This window comes from Pan paniscus, chromosome 10 (assembly GCF_029289425.2).
Source record: "Pan paniscus chromosome 10, NHGRI_mPanPan1-v2.0_pri, whole genome shotgun sequence".
NCBI classification, from domain to species: Eukaryota; Metazoa; Chordata; class Mammalia; order Primates; family Hominidae; genus Pan; species Pan paniscus.
Window position 1 is genome coordinate 5917820 of NC_073259.2, and position 21947 is coordinate 5939766.

Below are 21947 nucleotides of genomic sequence, written 5' to 3' on the forward strand. Positions count from 1 at the left end.
GAATTGAAAATCACAGTGCAGGCCGCGCGCGGTGACTCACGCCTGTAATCCCAGCACTTTGGGAGGCTGAGGTGGGTGGATCACCTGAGGTAAGGAGTTCGAGACCAGCCTGGCCAACATGGCGAAACCCCATCTCTACATAAAATACAAAAAACTAGCCGGGTGTGGTGGCAGGCGCCTGTAATCCCAGCTATTTGGGAGACTGAGGCAGGAGGATTTCTTGAACCTGGGAGGTGGAGGTTGCAGTGAGCTGAGATCGTGCCATTGCGTGACAGAGCAAGACTGTCTCCAAAAAAAAAAAAAAACAGCGCACACAATTGGAAATGTTTTCCTACTGTACAGTGATAATTGATGTTCATAATGATGCCTTTAGTGGTTTAATGTCTTAATGAGCTTCTTGAATCATCCAAGGAAGTAAATTTTGCTCAGTTCTTTTTTTTTTTTTTTTCCTTTGAGATAGAGTTTTGCTCCTGTTGCCCAGGCTGGAGTGCAATGGCGCGATCTTGGCTCATTGCTGCCTCTGCCTCCCAGATTCAAGCGATTGTCCTACCTCAACCTCCTGAGTAGCTAGGACAACAGGCATATGCCACCACACCTGGCTAATTTATTGTATTGTATTTTACTTTGTGTAGGAAGGGGTTCTCACTATGTCACTCAGGCTGGTTTTGAACTCCTGGCTTCAAGTGATTGTCCTGCTTTGGCCTCCCAAAGCACTGAGATTACAGGCATGAGCCACAACACCTGGCCTTATTCTGATCGAATAGGATTTACTAAGAAAATAGACACAACTATTTTAGTGGTTGATTCTAAGGAAAATTTAGTGGTTGATTCTGCCAGAAGATGAATATGATTATTTAGGTGACATCCTGCAGAGTTCCCTTATAGAGATTCCTATTTGAAAAGTTAAGCACTATGATTATGATGTTTCCCTTTGTCTTCCGAATCCCTTCATTAGTGAGAACCCCTTCATTACCCTTACAGGTAAATGAATCTGAACTCCTCTGCGCGGGAAATGCTGATATTTCAAAAGCACACAGAAAAGCTGGGTAAAATCTTCTTGATGGATTTTGTTTTCTATTTTAGATCCTAAAATAAGCAAAAGAAGACCATCGAGAGAGAGAAAAGAAAGTTCTGAGCATTACCAAAGAGACATACAGACACTCATCCTACAGGTAAAGAATGTATTTTGGCAGACCAAGATGGCTTTTATCCACAGGTGCAGCTCTACGTAACATACCCTCAGTGTCATGTGATAAGTATCTCCTTGCACACAGGTTACATCTAAGCATCACGTGGTTAAGAGAATTGAGATTGTTCCTAATTTCTAAGAGCTTATATTTTGAAACCATCCTTTTCTATTTGAACATTCTTAAAGTGCTACTCTGAACCTTCAATTCAATATACTAAGCCCCATCCACCAAAACCATTACAAGGTAAGAATTCACTGGCCTAGGGATATGCAGAGATTGCAGAGGGAAGCTTGTCTATGCTGACAGATCAACATTTGATGGTATATTCATTTATTTAGTGCTTAGGTTCCAAAGTCTAGGAAAGTAATGAACTGTTCTCTTACCTCCTGGTTATGTGTCATTTGGAACCATGATTTCTCATCTAGTTGCACTAAAGTTTCTGTCCTTACTGCGTTAAATCTCTGTTGATTTAAATGACAGTTTCTGCCTTTGGCCAGTATCTCCATGTGGAGTCATGACAACCAGACACAGAGAAGGAAATTACATTATATTCATTTTGCTCTGCTTTTTGAAACCAAAAACTAAGAAAAGAGTCATTTTGCTTCTGTGCAGGAAGGGTGTCTTAAAGGGAGACAGTCAAGGGAGATAGTGAAAAGGCAAAAATCACAGGGTAAGAAAACTGGATTTTGTAGCTTTGTTTGTGTGATGTAGATGCTGGGTTTCGTTTGGACAAAGAATCTACTCTTGTATAGCCTAACCCCATTTATAAGACATTAAGAGGAACTGGGCTGGGCATAGTAATGCCTGTAATCCCAGCACTTTGGGAGGCCAAGGCGAGTTGATTGCTGGAGCCCAAAAGTTCGAGACCAGCCTGGACAACATAGTGAGTCCCCATCTCTACAAAAAATAAAAATGAAATTAGCTGGGTGTGGTGGTACACACCTGTAGTCCTGGAGGCTGAGGCAGGGAGGACTGCTTGAGCCCAGGGGGTTGAGGCTGCAGTGAGCTATGATCACACCCACTGCACTCCAGCCTGGGGGACAGAGCAAGACCTTGTCTTGAAATGAACAAGAGGATTAGGATTGAGATGTTTTTGTTTGTGTTTGTGTTTTAATTTTTCTGGAGAAAGGCTCACTTTTCCTAGAGGTATGAAGTAAGTGGAAGTAGGGCTGGATTCCTCACCCCTTTTTGGCCTGTCTAGGTGGAAGCACTGCAGGCTCAGCTGGGAGAGCAGACCAAACTTTCTCGAGAACAAATTGAAGGGCTCGTTGAGGACAGACGGATTCACCTTGAGGAAATACAAGTTCAGCACCAGAGAAATCAGAACAAAATCAAAGAGCTAACCAAAAAGTGAGTGTCTAAGAAAGCTGTACCTAACGGGTATTGTATTTTTCTGAGTGACTTAAAAGTTAACATTTTGTACTTGAACAACAGCGGGTCATAGAACTAAAGGGAGCCTTGAAAAGACTGTCTTCCTCAGAAACCCCCGCCTCTACGTAGGTGAGTACCTCGCTTTTCCAGGCGTGCTGTTGAAGAGCTGATGAGTATTTCACGTGCTCCTTTTAATCCATGTTGGTGTTTTAGCTTGCTTCCGGTGGCTAAGAAGTGTTCTTAGGCCAGGTGCAGTGGCTCACGCCTGTAATCGCTCCTGCCTGGGTGACAGAGTGAGACCCTGTCTCGAAAAAAAAAAAAAAAGTGTTCTTTTATCCACTGATATACTATCTGACTCAATGTAGTAAGACCCTTTTCTTTTGTTTGCCCCTTCATGAATATGGAAAACATGAGTTTACATATCTAAAAAAAACTGCACACTCAGTATTTTAATCGGAACTCTGCCGGTGCTTTTATCTAGAGACGTGTTATCATTTTTGGCTTCTATGAAATTTTTGTCCCAAGAAAGGCAGGATTATATTTTTTTCTAACAGATTGAGTTGGTGTAGTGTATTCTTGGTTATCAAAATACTCATATAGCTTTGGGATTTTGAATTGGTAAATATCTATGATGTGTGAAACAGCATGATACATACTGTACGATCTCAAGCCCATAAAATTGGATGTTGTGTCTACACACACGCAGGACCTAGAACGTCCTGTAAACTTTACAGTTTACAAACTGTAAAGTGCTTCTGATTGTGGATGACTTTGTTCTTTGCTTCGTGTGTGTTTTAGTTTCCTATAATGCACATACTTTAAAAAAAAAAAAGGTTATTTTTAAAATCTGAAAAAATAAAAACAAAAAATGGCAAACTCTGTCCTCATTGTTTTTGTTCCTAACCTGCTTACCTTTCTTTACCTGTCTGCAGTCTGACTTCATCCCCACCATTTTACTAAACATGCCCTTTCTGGGGTTCTGGGGTCACCATTGACCTCTTAACTTTTCTTTCTTTTTTTTTTTTTTTGGAGACTAAGTCTCACTCTGTCGCCCAGGCTGGAGTGCAGTGGCGTGATCCCGGCTCCCTGCAACCGCTGCCTCCCAGGTTCAAGCGATTCTCCTGCCTCAGCCTTCCAAGTAGCTGTGATTACAGGCGTGTGCCACCACGCCCAGCTAATTTTGTATATTTAGTAGAGACGGAGTTTCACCGTGTTAGCCAGGCTGATCTTGAACTCCCAATCTCTGGTGGTCCACCCGCCTCAGCCTCCCAAAGTGCTGGGATTACAGGCATGAGCCACTGCGCCTGGCCTACCTCTTAGCTTCTGAGACCAGTATATCTCTTCAGTTCAGTCCTTATTATACTTAGTATCTTCCTGCATGTTTGGCATCACTGATCAGCCCCTCCTTGTAATTCATTTCCCTTGATTTCTGCAGCACCTGTCTTTCTTGGTTCTTCTACCTGTCTAACCCCTTCACCCTTTTGCCTGGTTCCAGTGGCCAGACCTATGCCATAAGGACATCCTCAGTTGAATGTGTTTGAGCATGTCAGATTTACCATTACTGAAACCACGCTGTTGTTTCTCCCAACAAATGCTCCCATCCCCGTCTCAAGCCTACTTCTTTCTGTGTTTCATCTAGTTTCATGGTATCACATGTATTCCGTTTCCAAATGCTCCCATCCCCGTCTCAAGCCTACTTCTTTCTGTGTTTCATCTAGTTTCATGGTATCACGTGTATTCCGTTTCCCAAGCTTGAAACCACAGGATCATCTTCAACTCTTAACTTTCTTATTCCTTAATTCCAAACCCTATGAATTATAAGCCTAAAAACCCCCTCGAGTCCATTCTCTGCTCTCTGATATAGGCAGTTCTACATGGAGCACAACATACACAAAAGCAAAGCTGTTTTTGATACTACAGAACTTGTGTTAACTTCTCAGAACGCCACGATTTAGTACTTCCTTGTCTTATTCCTAGGAATGGTCCGTACTTATGCAGGCTATGTGTAAATATCCCTGTAGTCCTTCTAATCATATAACCTGAAGTTAGCACTCAGGAAAATATCTCCTGTCTGATTGTTTTGTTTCATTTTTTCCAGTGAAGACAGGGTCTTACTCTGTTGCCCAGGCTGGAGTGCAGTGGTGTGATCATAGCTTACTGCAGCCTTGAATCCTGGGCGCAAGCAATCCTCCTGCCTCAGCCTTCCAAGTCGCTAGGATTACAGGTGCATACCACCAAACCTGGTTTATTTTTATTATTTTTTGTAGAGATGGGGTCTTGCTATGTTGCCCAGGCTAGTCTCGAACTCCTGGTTTCAAGCAATCCTCTCACCTCAGCCTCCTGAAGCACTGAGATTACAGACATGAGCCACTGTGCCCAGCCTTGCACTCTCATTCTTAGTACATTAATTCAAACTCTATTCCTTTGTTTAAATTGTTCCTATTGCTGATCCTTTGTCTTTTTTTGTTTTTTTTTGAGACAGAGTCTCGCTGTGTCATCCAGGCTGGAGTGCAGTGGCACAATCTCGGCTCACTGCAAGCTCCGCCTCCCGGGTTCACGCCATTCTCCTGCCTCAGCCTCCTGAGTAGCTGGGACTACAGGTGCCCACCACCACGCCCGGCTAATTTTTTTTTTTTTAATTGTATTTTTAGTAGAGACAAGGTTTCACCGTGTTAGCCAGGATGGTCTCAATCTGACCTCGTGATCTGCCCCCCTCGGCCTCCCAAAGTGCTGGGATTTCCTTCTTAGTAGAGACAGGGTTTCACCATGTTGGCCAAGCTGGTCTCGATCCTGACCTCAGGTAACCTGCCCACCTCAGCCTCCCAAAGTGTTGGGATTACAGGCGTGAGCCATCGCGCCCGGTCTGCTGTGTTTCTTTTAACATAGTATAATGTGTTTGCATTTGGCCAGTATTTCTCCACCTTCATTTTTATTTTTAGTATTTTTGCACTTAAGTATAGCATCTTGACATTTCAATGGGTTTTGTTTTTAAGGGACAGATATTTTAATATTGTCATAGTAATTTGTAATTTTATGTCTGTTTTCCAGAATACCAGTAACCTTCCTTGTTTAGCATTATCCTCATATCTGAGCACATGATCGGTTCCTTCCATTAGATGGATCTTCCTAAGAAGGGCATGAAATCCAGGGCCATTAATGACTGCCCTTTGGGTATCACTTTCAAGCTACTTGTATTTTAACAAGCCCATACTTTCCCAGTTTCAGATTGAGAACATAATGTAAGACAGAATAAAATAACTCATTGAAAGTGAGAGAGATCCTTGTGGTAATTGAATCAATCTCTCTCTATATGCACATGCACACATACCTGACTGTATATATTCACCTTGTGACATTTACTCTACTGTGTGCTTGGCACTCTGCTGTCATTTCCTCTTATCTGTGTACTCTGTTACTCATGAAAATAAGTGGATCTCACATTATTTGTTTGGTAGAAAAATACAGTGATTGCTTCATGGTATTTAATACTCTTGCAAGCAGCCAGATCATTCAGTATAGCATTTTTCTAGGTGGTAATGTTAAACTGATGAGTTGCTAACTTCCAGGGATATTTTTTTTAAAGATAGAGACGTTGTCTATTCCTAAATTTCAGGAAATAGTCACCATGAATCTGTTAACTGCCTGTGTATGTCCTGTAGTTAGTATTATCCTTGACAATCTCATGGCATTGGGGCAAAAATAATAAATAAGGTATATGCTTTCACTCAGGCTGGGAAAAAGTGCATGTTGACAGTTAAAATATGACAGATGAGCAAGTGTTGAATTATAAGACAAGGGAACATTAACCTGGGATGGAGTTTCAGAGAATGGAGGAATTAAAATAGGCTAAAGTTGTTGGAAATGACTTCATACAGGAAGTTGATTTTTAAAAAAGTAGGCCAGGTGCAGTGGTTCACACTTGTAATCCCAGTATTTTGGGAGGCTGGGGCGAGAGGAGTGTATGAGCCCAGGAGTTCCAGACCAGACAAGCCTAAGGAACATAGCAAGACCCCGTCTCCACACACACACAAATTTTTAATGAGCTGGCAAACGCCCTGGGAGGTGGTCCCAGCTGCTTAGGAGGCTGAGACGGAAGGATTGCTTGAGCCCAGAAGGTCAGGGCTGCTGTGAGCTGTGATTGTGCCTCTGCACTCCAACCTACGTGACAGAGCAAGACCCTGTCTTAAAAAAAAAGAAAAAAAAGTTCTTTTTAAAATAAACAAAGGATAAGATTTTGATATAGGCAGTTCTACATGGAGCACAGCATACACAAAAGCAAAGCTGTTTTTGATACTATAGAATTTGTATTAACTTGTCAGAACACTGTGATTTAGTTCTTCCTTGTCTTATTCCTAGGAATGGTCCATAGTTAACGCAGGCTATGTGTAAATATCCCTGTAGTCCTTCTAATCATATAATCTGAAGTTAGCACTCAGGAAAGTACCTGTAAAGACCAGTCTATGAACCAGTGAGCATGGGTAGATACATTATACTTTGCCCAGTAAAACATGTAAGATTGCCAGTGATCAGATTTTTAAACCTGCTAATATTTTACAAAATTTATATATCACACCATTTTAAAAGAACCACTCTCTTCCATTTTGGAATAATCCTTGCTTTCAGGTGTGCTGTGTGCGCATCCTCATGTCTGCATTTATACTTTCTTTCCTAGTCTTCACCACACCCAAGAACTGCTCTATGAGAGCACCAAAGATTTTCTGCAACTCAGATCTGAAAACCAAAATAAAGAGAAGTCATGGATGCTTGAAAAAGATAATTTGATGTCAAAGATTAAGCAATATAGGGTGCAGTGTAAGAAGAAAGAAGATAAAATTGGAAAAGTGTTGCCCGTTATGCATGAGAGTCACCATGCTCAAAGTGAATATATTAAGGTAATGTCCTTATGTCTTAACGAAGTTGTTTATTTTTCTGGGAGAGTTGAAGGAATTCCAAAGAACCTACAATTTGTAATGTAAGATCCATTCAGTCCAGGAAGCTGTGGTAGCAGCTGCCTCAAGAACTAGGTTTCAAAGAGCAGCTGATCGTTGTAGTATTTGGGGATTCAAAATATTAGACTTGTTGATTCATTCATTCATTCAACAAATATTTATTGTACTCCTGGCCGGGCACGGTGGTTCACGCCTGTAATCCCAGCACTTTGGGAGGCCTAGGTGGGCAAATCGTGAGGTCAGGAGTTCAAGACCAGCCTGGCCAACATGGTGAAACCCCGTCTCTACTAAAAATACAAAAAAAAAAAAAAAATTAGCTGAGCATGATGGTGGGTGCCTGTAATCCCAGCTACTTGGGAGGCTGAGGCAGGAGAATTGCTTGAACCCGGGAGGCAGAAGTTGCAGTCAGCCGAGACTGTGCCAGTGCACTCCAGCCCCGATGACAGTGCGAGACTGTGTCTCAAAACAAACAAAAAAACCCAAAAAAACACAAATATTTATTGCACTCGTACTATGGGTTAGGCCCTAGAGTTACAGTAATCTAAACAAGGTCTTCCCTCATGGTGTTTACATTTTAATGGGTGAGAAAAAACAGAAACATTAGCAAATAACTAAGAAAATTATAGATTAGGCCAGACGCGATGGCTCACACCTGTAATCCCAGCACTTTGGGAGGCCAAGGCGGGTGGATCACCTGAGGTCAGGAGTTCGAGACCAGCCTGACCAACATGGTGAAACCCCGTCTCTACTAAAAATACAAAAATTGTTGGGGCGTAGTGGTGGGCACCTGTAATCCCAGTTACTCGGGAGGCTGAGGCAGGAGAATCACCTGAACCCGGGAGGCAGAGGTTGCAGTGAGCTGAGATCATGCGATTGTACTCCAGCCTGGGCGACAGAGTGGGACTCCATCTCAAAAAAAAAAAAAGGACTTTGGGAGGCAGAGGTGGGTGGATCACGAGGTCAGGAGTTCGAGAGCAGCCTTGCCAGCACAGTGGAACCCTGTCTCTACCAAAAATATAAAAAAATAGCCAGGCATGGTGGCGGACACCTGTAATCCCAGCTACTTGGGAGGCTGAGGCAGGAGAATTGCTTGAACCTGGGAGGCAGAGGTTGCAGTGAGCCGAGATTGCACCACTGCACTCCAGCCCAGTGACAGAGCAAGGACTCCGTCTCAGAAAAGAAAAAAGAAAGAAAAAATTATAGATTATAAAATGCGGTATTAAGGGAATAAAAGAATTACATGAAGATTATATGTAGTTGCTGGAAGTCCATTGTATTAATAGAAGGAATGCACAGGGACACTCTCTTATATCTAGTGTTTTTGCTGAGACCTGAAAAATGGGGCTAAGCTTGCCATACAGACCTTGAGGAAGAACATTCCTGGCAGAGGGAAGAGCAAGTTTATAGGCCCTGGAGTATGTTCAAGGAAATGGAAGGCTGTCATCATGGTTGTAGAGGAATAGATAAGGAGGAAGTGGTACGCTCTTTAAGAAGCCAGCATTGGCAGCAGCCAGTTGTGGAGGGCCTTGTGCATCATGGTACAGAGTGTGAACTTAGCTCTCAATAGTGTTATGTATTTGAAATAAGTAACATGATCTGATTTGGGTTTTTAAAAGATCATTTTAACTGCTCAATAGGGCATGTATAATAAGCGTTGTTGTTCATATTTCTTCCTTTTTAAAGAAGAACTTTAGAAATGTAGCCCAAAACATATATTGTAATGTCTTCCTTGGGACAGCTTCTGAGCTCCGTTATCTGACTCTTCCCAGAGCCAAAAATATTTGTTTTAATTTTTACTGTGTACACTTTAGAAAAAGGGCTTAAGAGACTGGTCTAGAAGTAGATTTTCAGATGTTCCTCAAAGTTCCTTGTCATGTGGTTCCTTAACTCATTTTGTACCTCTGGAAATCCCTTCTTTTCTTTCTTTCTTTGCCTAAAAGCTACTTGAATTACCTGAATTGTAGAACTGAGTGTTAATGTTTTTTGTCCCTTTGACTTGTAGTCCCTAAAAGATAAGTTAGTACAAGAGAAAAAGCTGTCCAATATGTACCAAGAGCAGTGCATTTCCTTAGAAGAAGAACTTGCCCGAATTCGTGAGGAAGAGGGAATGAGGAGAGAGATCTTCAAGGTACAAAATTATCTGCCACTTGTAATGGAGTAGGAAGTGCAGATGGCTGGGGAAGATGCTTCCGTCACCTTCGTAAATGCCTTCCCATTCCCCATATTTAGGATCGCACTAACAAGATGGGGAAGCGTTTACAGATAATGACAAAACGCTATGAGGCATTGGAGCGTCGACGTATCCTGGAAGTAGAAGGCTTTAAGACAGATATTAAAGTTCTCCGACAGAAACTGAAAGACTTGGAGCAAATGTTGTATAAGGTAATTGCTGGTCCTGAATTGCCACGAGGGAGAGAAGAGGTGTAAGTGAGGGAACATGGTCACGAGGGCCCCTGAAAAGAAGGATGTGCTGTTTCCCTGCTGGTAAACACTAACAGATCACCATCTTCAAGCCTCCCTGAAACTTAGTTCAAGAACATGCTAGAGGGAAAATAAAAAGACCCTGAAATCATTGAACGACTGCATCATTCATACTTCGATGTAAGCTAAACAGATTGTCATCCCTCCTAATTCAAGAAGTAGATTAAAGAATCGTGTCTGTCTTACAGTTGGGGAAGGTGAGTAATTGAGTGATAGAGTACTTTTTTCCAGCAGACACAGTTCTTTAGAATACAAGTCGCCTCAAGTGTCTTCTTAATGAGATTTAGCCAGTTAGCCTGTGTTCCAGACAAGGTTAGTTGCAGAAAAGAGGAGATGCCTGCTTTCATTCTGTGACAAACTTACCAGTAGTGTCGCTTATCCTGGCCTCTCTTACTCCTCTTTCATGGTTCATTGATCTCTACCTCAAGCCTCCTTTATTGCATGGGAAGGATTTTCATGAGATTTCTGCCTTAATTCTACATTTTCCTTCTTTAGTTAGCCACTGAACAAAGGATGGAATTTATCCTATGTACTCAAAATCTCACAAAAAGGAGCTAGCATAGCTGTGTCTTTTTGACTGATATCGCTCCCCTGGCATATGCCATCATCATTTCTTTTTTTTTTTTTTTCAAACCCCTAGGCAACAGTTAATGCCCGGGCAAACCAGGATCTTGCCCTTCTGTGTGAGGTCCGTGACAGCAATAGACGGGCACATAAGATACAAGGAGAACTGAAGAATCTTAAGTCGAAAGTGTTTGGTCTGGAGAATGAACTTAGACTCTGTTGATGTCTACTTTTGGAAATGGCCCCCATTTAGAAGAGATGTGCTTCTTGAAACCTGAGGACAAGGTCATCTGCTGCCAGAAAATGTAAACCTGAGTTGACTAGAGTGGTGGTATTCATTATTGTAAAGACAGCTTGAAGAATCGGGGACCACTAGGAAAGCTTTTCTTGCATACTCAGCTTGCTTTATCATTTTTGCTGTCCTTTTAACATTTGCAAGGAGTAGGGGCCTGGTCCTGAGTGACTTGGAGGCTTTCATTATTTATCCTGTCTGTATTGACCGGTTTTTGTTTTTTCAGAAGGCAGTGATGATGAAAACTTAGGAAGAAGGTATTTTGCATTAAGCTTGGCTGAGTGTCCATGGGAAGAATACTTTCCCTAAAGAGAGAGAAGCACTCACAGAGGCTGCCTTTCTCCTGAGCTCGGGGAGAAGGCAGCACATCACAACCTGTCACATTGAAATAGGCGCTCATTCTGCTGTTTCACCTTCCGTCATGAGCAGAGCCTGAATTACGTTTTTGGGCAATTTCATGGTGTTTCACCAGAGGGCGCTAGAGACTCAAACGAAATGTCCATCTGGAAAGATTAAGGAGACACTTTGCCAAGGGGATGAAACTGAGATGATGCTTGTATGGAAAGTTTGATATTTTTATCAGTAACATGGCTTCTGAAAAATGATGTATATATTTTAAATTAACTATTTTCAATAAAATATTTCATTCAAAAGATTTTCTTTGAGTTTTCTGTAACTTCTTCTCAATACTATATTTATGCTTCGTTAATGACTCACGCAGCTCAGTTTACGTTCTTGTTCCATGGCCTCTGCAGTTTTGTGCAAGTGTACAAGGTTTTTTGGGGGGTTTTTGAGACAGTTTCACTCTCGTCACCCAGGCTGGAGTGTAGTGGCGTGATCTCGGTCCACTGCAGCCTCCGCCTCCCGGGTTGAAGTGATTCTCCTGCCTCAGCCTCCCAAGTAGCTGGAATTACAGGCGCTCACCACCATGCTCGGCTAATTTTTGTATTTATTTTATTTTATTTTATTTTAGTAGAGTCAGGGTTTCACCATGTTGGCCAGGCTGGTCTTGAACTCCTGACCTCAGGTGATCCACCCGCCTCGGCCTCCCAGAGTGCTGGGATAACAGGTGTGAGCCACCACACCCAGCCCACAAGTTTTTTTAAATTACTCCTTTGAAATCATCTAGTGTTGGAGATAACAAAGCTAGTACGAAGGGGATGACACTAAAACTTCATCCGTTTTTAGGCAAATTGCATTTGGGACAAAATAGTTGTTTCCATACCCAGAAAGCCTCTTGATAGTAAGTTGGTCTTTGCTTAAGATAGCATCATTCTGATTTACCCAGGACAAAGGAGAGAACCCAGGTTTTCATATTTAAAATGGTTAACAATGTGTAAAGGAAGGTGGTGATTGTACTGCACGCAGAAGCTGTTACCTTTCTTGAGAAAGTCTGTGATCAGCCAGGCATGGTGGCTCATGCCTGTAATCCCAGCACTTTGGGAGGCCGAGGTGGGTGGATCACGAGGTCACGAGATTGAGACCAGCCTGACCAACATGGTGAAACCCCATCTCTACTAGAAATAGAAAAATTAGCTGGGCGTGGTGGCATGCACCTGTAATCCCAGCTACTCGGGAGGCTGAGGCAGGAGAATTGCTTGAACCTGGGAAGCGGAGGTTGCAGTGAGCCGAGATCACGCCACTGCACTCCAGCCTGGTGATGGAGTGAGACTCCGTCTCAAAAAAAAAGAAAAAGCCTGTGATAGCAGATCAGTTTTTTTCATTGATCAGTTGGGACAAAAATTCTTAGAGTGCCCTGCTCCCAGGTCTCAGAGAGATTTACAGAAGTGGATGATTCTTCCTTCTGTCCTAATACTTAGGGAATTGGCTTTTCCTGACTATTACTTTTGTTGTTGCTGGCAAAACAAAAAGGCTTATTAAATTAGAGAATTTTGGAGTAAGAAGCAACCTTAAATATCATATAATCCAACTTACTTACAAATGACTCTGAGACCTACTACCATTGACTTCAGCAATCAGTTGATAATGTTTCTAACATCCTGGTCTCAATTCCAATAACATTCATCTTTATATTAACCACCCACTGGTGTGGCCACTCTTTAAACCTCACAATCGGTTAAAACTCTGTCACCAAGAAGCAGCATAAAATAGTGGAAAGGGTACAGGCTTTGGAGAATCACAGATCTGGATTCAATCACACCTCTTACTAAAATTCTCCAGGCTCTAGTCTCTTCGCTTGTAAAAGAGACAAAAAGCTACCTGTTTCAGCAGAGTGACTGTGAGGATTAAGAAAGAGAAAATCTAGTATCCAGAGTATATAAAGAGCTCTTACAACTAAATTAAAAAAACACACACCCAATTCAAAAATGGGCCAGGGATCTGCATAGACATCTCTCCAAAAAAGTCGCGCAAATGGCCAATAAGTACGTGGAAAGATGCTCAGCATCATTAAGGAAATGGAAACTAATGCGATACCGCTTCACGCTCACTAGGATGGCTGTCGTCAAAAAGTCAGCAACAACTGTGGATAAGGATGTGGAGAAACTAGAGGCCTCATAGATTGCTGACGAGAATGTCAAACGGTGCTTCCCCTTCAAAAAACAGTCTGGCAGTTCCTCGAAAAGTTTAGAGTTACCATATCACCCAGCAATTCCACTCCATAAGTATATACCCAAGATAAATAAAAATATACACCCCCACAAAATCTTCTGCATAGATGTTCATAGCAGTATTATTAATAATAGACCAAAAGTGGAAACCATCCAAATGTCCGTGAGCTGGTGAATGGATAGACAGGATACGGTATATCCATATGATGGAACATTAGCAGCCATGGAAAGGAATGATGTAGTGATGCATGCTACTACAAGGGGGAACCTTGCAATGTTTTGCTAAGAAGGCAGAAACAGAAGGCCACATATTGTACGATTCCCATACACATGAAACGTCCAGAATAGGCAAATCCATATGGAAAGTAGATTACTGGTTGCCAAGGGCTGAGAAGGGGGGAATAAGGAGTGACTGCTAATGGGTACAAGGTTTCTTTTGCCAAACTGTGAATGTACTTTAAAAACCACTGAATTGAATGCTTTAAAAAGGTGAATTTTATGGTATGTGGGTTATATATCAATTTTTTTTTTTTTTTTGAGACATGGTCTCACTGTCACCCAGTCTGGAGTGCAGTGGCGCAACCTTGGCTTACTGCAGCCTCAACCTCCCGGGCTTAAGCGATCCTCCAACCTCAGCCCCCTGAGTAGCTGGGACTACAGGCATGTGCCACCATGCACAGCTAACTTTTGTATTTTTTTGTAAAGACAGGGATTTGCCATGTTGCCCAAGCTGGTCTTGAACTCCAAGGCTCAAGCAATCCTCCTGCCCCGGCCTCCCAAAGTGCTGGGATTACAGGCGCGAGCCACTGCACCCAGCCTATATCAATTAAAAAAAAAAAAAAACCTCCATGAAATGACTTAGTCTGGTGCCTAGCATATGGTAGGCATTCAGTTACAATGAGCTGTTATCTGTATTTTGGCTTCAATTGACTTACCAATTGCTCACCATTGCCAATCAGATTCCATGATGTATTTAATACCATTCATTTCTTCATGCAGCAATTTATTTCTTTTGCTATTTGTTTTGTTTTGTTTTTTAAGAAACGAGTCTCTCGCTCTGTTGCTCAGGCTAGAAGTCAGTGGTGCAATCAAAACCCACTGCCACTTTGAACTCCTGGGCTCAAGCAATTCTCCCCCTTCAGCTTCCCAAGTAGCTAGGACTACAGGGGCATGCTGCTACACCCAGTTAATTAAAAAAAAAATTGTACAGATAGAGTCTCACTATGTTCCAAGGCTGGTGTCGAGCTTCTAGCCTCAAGCAATCCTCCTGCCTCATCCTACCAAAACACTGGGATTACAAGCATCCCACTGCACCTGGCCCCTTAAGTGCTTTTTTTTTTTTTTTTTTTTTTTTTGAGGCGGAGTCTCGCCCTATCACCCAGGCTGGAGTACAGTGGCGTGATCTCGGCTCACTGCAAGCTCCACCTCCCAGGTTCATGCCATTCTCCTGCCTCAGCCTCCCAAGTAGCTGGAACTACAGGCACCCGCCACCATGCCCGGCTAATTTTTTTTTTTTTTTTGTATTTTTAGTAGAGACAGGGTTTCACTGTGTTAGCCAGGATGGTCTCGATCTCCTGACCTCGTGATCCGCCCGCCTCAGCCTCCCAAAGTGCTGGGATTACAGGCGTGAGCCACCGCGCCGGCCTCCTTAAGTGCTTTTTATGTTCTAGAAATTATGCTAGATCTTAAGTTTACAGAGAACACTAAAACACTTGTGCTCCAAAGGCTGGTGGGGAAGATAAACATAGAAAAAACTCAGTAATGAAGTGCAGTTCTATGGGTGTACAGGATAGACATGTGAACTGATCCTCAAAAGTGAATTTGGAGACAGACAAGAAGCGAGACCTTGTAGACAGAGGGACAACATGTATGAAGGCAAGGAAGAACAGAATATTTGGGGAAATGCAAGTACAGGAGACAGAGTTATGTAATACACAACATAAATGGCATGAAATTTCATTTAATACAATTATGCAAACCTGTTAAATATTCCAAGACCCTTTGAATCAATTGAAAATGTTTGGGTTTACTTAAAACTGGAGAAAAACAAATATTTTGTGTTATGAAGTCATGCATGAAAAATAATTTGAAATGCAAACTCATTTCTTAAAAATTAGGGGCAAGGGGGCCAGGTGTAGTGGCTGACACCAGTAATCTAGTAATCTCAGCACTTTGGGAGGCCGAGGCTTGCTAGAGCCCAGGAGTTCCACACCAGCCTGGGCAACATGGCAAAAACCCAGCTACTTGGGAGGCTGAGGCAGGAGGATCACTCAAACCTGGGAGGTTGAGGCTGCAGTGAGCCGTGTTTGCACCTGTGCTACAAAGCAAGACCCTGTCTCAAAAAAAGTGTGTGTGTGGTGGGGGGGGGGGGGAGTAAAAACTACCATGAAATAATAAATATATGAAATATTTATTTCCTGGTAAATCTTTGTACTTGAGATCAAGCTAAGGCACAATCACTTAATACTAGGATTTATTGCAGTATCTGCAGGAACAAATCAAAGCATAGTGCCAAAGATCTTTGAAAAGCGCCATCATTGTCATTTCCTTTGCATTTTAAACTTTCTTTTAACCATATATATGAGTAACTTGGTAATAAATCACCTTTTTATCCATGAAACTTATGTGATTTTTCACAAAATAAAATAGCCTCTGGCTATGTTATTTTTGGTCCAGTCTTACGACTCTCGCTGCCTCTCCACCCACGCCATGTTAGTTGGGCTACTAAGACTTACTGTAATATTTGCAACACAGCAGATTGCACTATCATCACTCACTGCATCTAGGAACAGAAGGAAGAAGATGGCTGCTGTCCTCATCCAGAAGAGAAGCTCAGGGCCTAAGCTGAAGGGAGACATTGAGAATAAAGAGGAAGGGACGGATTTGAGAATCATTTAGGAGTAGAATGGCCACCCTATCTTTGTGATGGATGAGATGTGAGAGCTAGGGAAGAGTTAAGGAGGTGGGGAGATCGCTTGAGCCCAGGAGTTTGAGACCAACCTGGCTAACATAGTGAGACCCCGTCTCAACAACAACAAAATTAGGCAGGCACAGTGGCTCGCACCTGTAGTCCTAGCTACTCAGGAGGCTAAGGAGGCAAGATTGCTTGAGTCCAGGACTTTGAGGCTGCAGTGAGTTATGACAGTGCCACTGTACTTCAGCCTGGGCAACAGGGTGAGACCGTATCTCAAAGGAAAAAAAAAGGATAATTCTCTAACTTCAAAGTTTCTGGCTTGAGGTACCACGTGTCCAGTGACACCGTTAAGTGAGCTTCAATGTATAGGAGAAGCAGCCTGTTTCTAGTAAACTTGGGAATAGAGATCTGGAAGATAAGTTAGTATTAAAGACTTGGAATTATTAACATATAAAAGGTAATTGGATGTGGATGAGATCCGAGATGAAAAGCATACAGAAAAAGAAGAGAAGAGGGTCAAAGAGGGGAAACCTTTTTGTTTGTTTGTTTGTTTTTGAGACGGATCTCGCTCTGTCGCCCGGGCTGGAGTGCAGTGGCGTGATCTCGGCTCACTGCAAACTCCACCTCCTGGGTTCACGCCATTCTTCTGCCTCAGCCTCTCGAGTAGCTGGGACTACAGGCGCCCGCCACCATGCCCAGCTAATTTTGTTGTATTTTTAGTAGAGGCAGGGTTTCACCATGTTAACCAGGCTGGTCTCGATCTCCTGACCTTGTGATCCACCCGCCTCAGCCTCCCAAAGTGCTGGGATTACAGGCATGAGCCACCGCGCCCGGCCAAAGAGGGGAAACCTTAACAGTAAGAGAAGGGGTAGCCAGTAAGAAAGGAATGGTCTGAATAACAAGAACATAGTGTTCTGGAAACTCAGGGAATGAGAACTTCAAGAAGCCAGTGGTTGGGAGCATTGTCAAATGATCTAGAAGAACCATGTAAATTAGAATTGAGGTTTGGGGATTTAGCAGCAGGTGAGTTTAAAGCAACTTCAGTGAAACAGAGATGGAAGTTGGCTTATATTAGGTTGAGGGATGAGGCCAGAAGGAAAATGGGAAATAGCTTCAAAGTTGATATAGCCAAGGAGAGGAGTTTCGATAGTTTTAGGCCGGGGAAGACTTAACCATATTCACAGACTGAAAGGGAAAGGCCAGAGGAAGGAACTGAAGACGGAAGAGTGAGAGGTGTTTCTAAGTAAGATGCTGGGGGAATGAGCGCTGGTACTGACGGGTGCAGTAAAAGCAGATGAGTTGGTATAATCACTCTAAAGGGGCAACTACCCTGTTTTCACAGAGGAAATAAAGTTAAACCCTCCACTGAAAGTGAGATAGGGTATAGATGTGATGGGGAGCTTGAGGAGAAAGTGAATGTTGGAAAGATTGGAGGGAGCTGACAAGAGACAAGTGATAGACTCGTTAGGAGTAGCTCTTGATGGACGATTTATTGAGTTGAACTGCCTGCCAGGGAGAAAATGCCTAGAATCGCAGCAAGTCATAGTCTGCTTCATCTGCCTTCTAACTTCCTAAGTAGGTAAGGGCACAGAGCCAAAGAAGATCTAGAATAGGCAGATCAGCAGAAAAAAAGGCAGGTGAAGAGAGAGAGCTGGAAGGAGGGTTTGGCTGCAAAGGGAGGCCTTGCAAAGAAAACATTTTGAAAGGGGGCTTTAAATCTCTACCTGAAAACATTGCTTTATGGGCTTAAGCTGTGAAATATTCCACTCCTGGACTAGTTGGTAGCTTATTTTCAAGTTAGCCATACAAAAAGCAACTGTGAACACAACCTAGACTTCTGGAGATTAATTACTTAATTGCCTCACATTTATGATGACATCACAGTGCACCCGTGTTCTTGTGTGTAGGGAATCCCTCGTTTTGGAGATGATGCCCTTCTGGGGGGAAACTACTAGATGAGAATATTCACATCGTAAGTGAGTGCAGGTGCCTGTGTGGGAGACTGTGGATCAGATTGTCACTGAGAAACCACCATCCTTGCCAGAACAGCCTTCTGGGAGCTCAACCTCCAAGTGGCAGCTATGATTGCTTTTGTTTGCAGATATTAGCTCTCTTTCTCTTTGAGTCTTCAGCTGCATGACCTCTTTTTTTCAAACTGAGCCAGCCAGTCTATTTTTTTAAAAAATTAAGACTGGCACAGTGGCTCACGCCTGTAATTCCAGCATTTTGGGAGGTCACGGCAGGAGGATCATTTGAGGCCAGGAGTTTGAGACCAGCCTAGGAACATAGTGGGACTCCATCTCTACAAAACATAGAAAAAATTAGCTGGGTGTGGTGGTGCACGCCTATAGCCCCAGCTACTTGGGAGGCTGAGGCTGGGGGATCGCTTGAGCCCAGGAGGTCGAGGTTAAAGTGAGCTATGATCAGGCTCCTGCACTCTAGCCAGGGCTACAGAGTGAAACCCCATCTCTAAAAAAATAAAAAATAAAATATACAAATAATAATTAAATAAATTGTGTTGTGTTGACACATGGACAGAATAGACTCATATCTACATATATGTCTTATAGGTATGTCATAATAGATGCATCTTGAGTTGCTGCCAAATATGGTTTTTTTTCAGTTTGGACAAATATTTATTCTCCTCGATGATTCAGCTCATCTTTCTATGTTTTAGATAATTGTAGATTCGCATGCAGTTCTAAGAAATAATACAGTGATTTTATGCACATTTTGCCCAGTTTATCTCCAATCATTGACTCACTGCTTTTTGACTAGTCTGCAGCTAGTGAGTCCTGGTAATTCTAGATTGGACCACAATGTTTGTGATTAGCCTTGTGTTGACTTGTGACATTTTCCTTCCCTTTTGGCTCACAACAGCATTTAACAACAGCAGTGCGATTTTAAATGAACAATTTCAATATTGCTTGTGTTGACTCTTCCAGAGCCTCTTAATTGGCAAGCTTGCCTTGGCATTTGGGAAGGATAATTAAATATTAAGTAGAGGGATCCCGAACAGGAATGAGCCTAAGTAGTATTGTCATGCACATTTTGGTGAGATTTCATTTGGCCCAAAGCTCAGTAATCAGTGCAGATTGAACTGGTGTGCCTGGGTTTTTCTTTTTACTTAGAGAGGCGGTTCCTTACCCTAGCCTTATCTCTTGTGTCACTCCCTAGGCTGGGCCAGCACCTGATAAGCTTCTGTGGAAAATAGCTGTGTTCTCTGTGTGCAAACAGGTTCTCTTGCTTGTTTCTGTCAAAGCAATGAACTCCTTCCCCCCAAAAAATGACCTTAGGAAACTCTTCTTTCTCTACGTACTCTCTGCTCATTTCCTGAAGCCTGACTACTTTGTCCTCATCTTTGAGATTCAGTATTTCTTCCCCCCCCCACTTTTATTTCTTTATTTATTTTAAAATTTTACATAGAGATGGAGTCTCACTATACTGACCAGGCTGGTCTCAAACTCTTGGCCTCAAGTGATTTTCCTGCTTCAACCTCCCAAAGTGCCAGGATTACAGGTGCGAGGCATGGCACCAGGCTAGATTCTATATTTCACCTTGAGTCAGTCGGACTAAGCCGCCCTCTAACTCCCCTCACCCCTCTCCTATCGGGGTGCTTCCCACCCAGTCTCCTGCCCTTGCCTCCTAAGCGCTGATCATGAGCCTGCTGCCTGCCCACGCATGCACTGGCACTGCCTCTGGCTCTCCCTGCTTCCTAGGTCTCTGTCCTAGTCTGACTTCTGCACCTGGTGCACTTGCCTGCTCCTGGTCACTGATTCTGCTTCTGCTTGTCCCACCAGTGTTAGTGTTTCCAGGAGTTCTGACTCGGGCTCTCTTCACAAGACACCCACATCCTCTCCTGAGGTGTTGGCATTCCTCTCTGTGATGCCACCTATGACTCTCCCCTATGGTGAGAATGCTGGGGGTTTCCTTTTCTACAGGTCTTTAAAGGCTGCAGAAATCTCCCTCGAGAATAGTATGGCATTTAAGGAAAAACCTTCCTGAAAGCAATGTATTCAGCCTAGAAAGCTGAGATAACACGGGGATCTGAAAATGTGGAGCAAAGGACATCTGACCTAGATTTAAAAAAAAATTCAGAGACTGATGTGAAGTCTCTGAGGTCACTTTGTAAATTCACTGAAGGAAAATTCAGAGTGTGAAATGTCTCCTATAAACACCTGGATAACACATGGGATAACACAATGCAAGGCTTTACCATGCACATCTCCCACTGGCCTGCTCTGACAGCCCCCTTTTGAGGGTAAGATGCCTGGCTGAAGAGCAGAATCCTCATAAAGGCAGAAGAATATTTGTTATGTATTTAGTTTTAGATATAGGGTCTCACTCCGTCACCCAGGCTAGAATGTAGTGCAGATCACTGCTCATTGCAGACTCCACCTTCTGGGCTCAAGAAGTCATCCCATCTCAGCCTCCTAAAGTGTTAGGATTACAGGCATAAGCTCAGTGCCCTGGAGCTTCTAAAAGATTCTTCTGCCTTGGTGGGGTGCAGTGGCTCATACCTGTAATCCTAGCACTTTGGGAAGCTGATGTGGGAGAATTGCTTGAGCCCAGGAGTTTGAAACCAGCTTGGGCAACATAGCCCATCTCAACAAAAAATTAAAGTTAAAAAATTTAGCCAAGGGCTGGGCACGGTGTCTCACATCTATAATTCCAGCACTTTGGGAGGTGGGCAGATCACTTGAGGCCAGAAGTTTGAGACCAACCTGGCCAACATGGCGAAACCCCGTTTCTACTAAAAATACAAAAATTAGCCAGGTGTGGTGATGCACACCTGTAGTCCCAGCTACTCGGGAGGCTGAGGCACGAGAATTGCTTGAACCCGGAAGGCAGAGGTTGCAGTGAGCCAAGATTGCGCCACTGCACTCCAGCCTGGGTGACAGAGCAGGACCTGTCTCGAAAAAAAAAGAAAAAAAAAAAAAGCCAGGCATGGTGGTACATGCTTGCAGTCCCAGCCACTCAAGAGGCTGAGGCAGGAATGAGCCATAGATTGTGCCACTGCACTCCAGCCTGGATGACAGATTAAAAAAACACATAACAAAACAAAACAAAAACACATGTCTTGACCACCCTCTACCACCCACACACCATGTAGGTGGCAAATATATGAGAGAATAGGAAAAAAAACCCCAGAAAACCTCACCTCATGACTATGCAGTTTCACCAACTGTCCTTGTCCCAAATCACTAACCTGGGTTCATCTTCTTTCTTTATAGCTTAACCAGTGAGGATGTTCTGTTTCAATCAGTTCTTGCAAACTGACTTTATTTTATTTTTTATTTTCTGTAGAAATGGGGTCTTGCTATGTTGCCCAGGCTGGTCTGAAACTCCTGGGGTCAGCCTCCCAAAGTGCTGGGATTACAGGCGTGAGGCACCGTGCCCGGCCACCAAACTGACTTTAAATCACACTCCTTCACTCGGAGTTTTTACCTAGGAATGAGATGGGAGCCTCCACTACTGCTGAGAGGGTCAGAAGTCATTTTTGTTCTCACCCTAACCCCTTCCCAGTCTTGCCCCAGCTCAGCGTTAAAGGGGTTTGCCGCCCGCAGGGGGCGCTGCGGCGGAGAGGCGACGTTGCCCTTTCCTCTCCAGGGCCGA

At 43.2% G+C, this 21947-nt stretch overlaps 1 protein-coding gene across 23 annotated transcripts in view; it reads left to right on the plus strand.

Annotated features, from left to right (window-relative positions):
- Nucleotides 1-11500, plus strand: part of CCDC77 (coiled-coil domain containing 77) — a 52711-nt gene extending 41211 nt beyond the window's left edge. For 20 of the 23 annotated variants that reach the window (XM_055095214.2, XM_063593258.1, XM_034935096.3 and 17 more), the window contains 6 exons: nucleotides 1084-1172; nucleotides 2392-2540; nucleotides 7234-7453; nucleotides 9513-9638; nucleotides 9740-9892; nucleotides 10632-11500. In XM_055095214.2, the coding sequence (XP_054951189.1) occupies nucleotides 1084-1172; nucleotides 2392-2540; nucleotides 7234-7453; nucleotides 9513-9638; nucleotides 9740-9892; nucleotides 10632-10778 (884 nt within the window). In that variant the 3' untranslated portion in view covers nucleotides 10779-11500. The remainder of the gene's footprint in view (nucleotides 1-1083; nucleotides 1173-2391; nucleotides 2541-7233; nucleotides 7454-9512; nucleotides 9639-9739; nucleotides 9893-10631) is intronic. The other 3 variants (XM_063593260.1, XM_063593257.1, XM_034935084.3) reach the window with 1 other exon arrangement.
- The last annotated feature ends 10447 nt before the right edge of the window (nucleotides 11501-21947 follow it).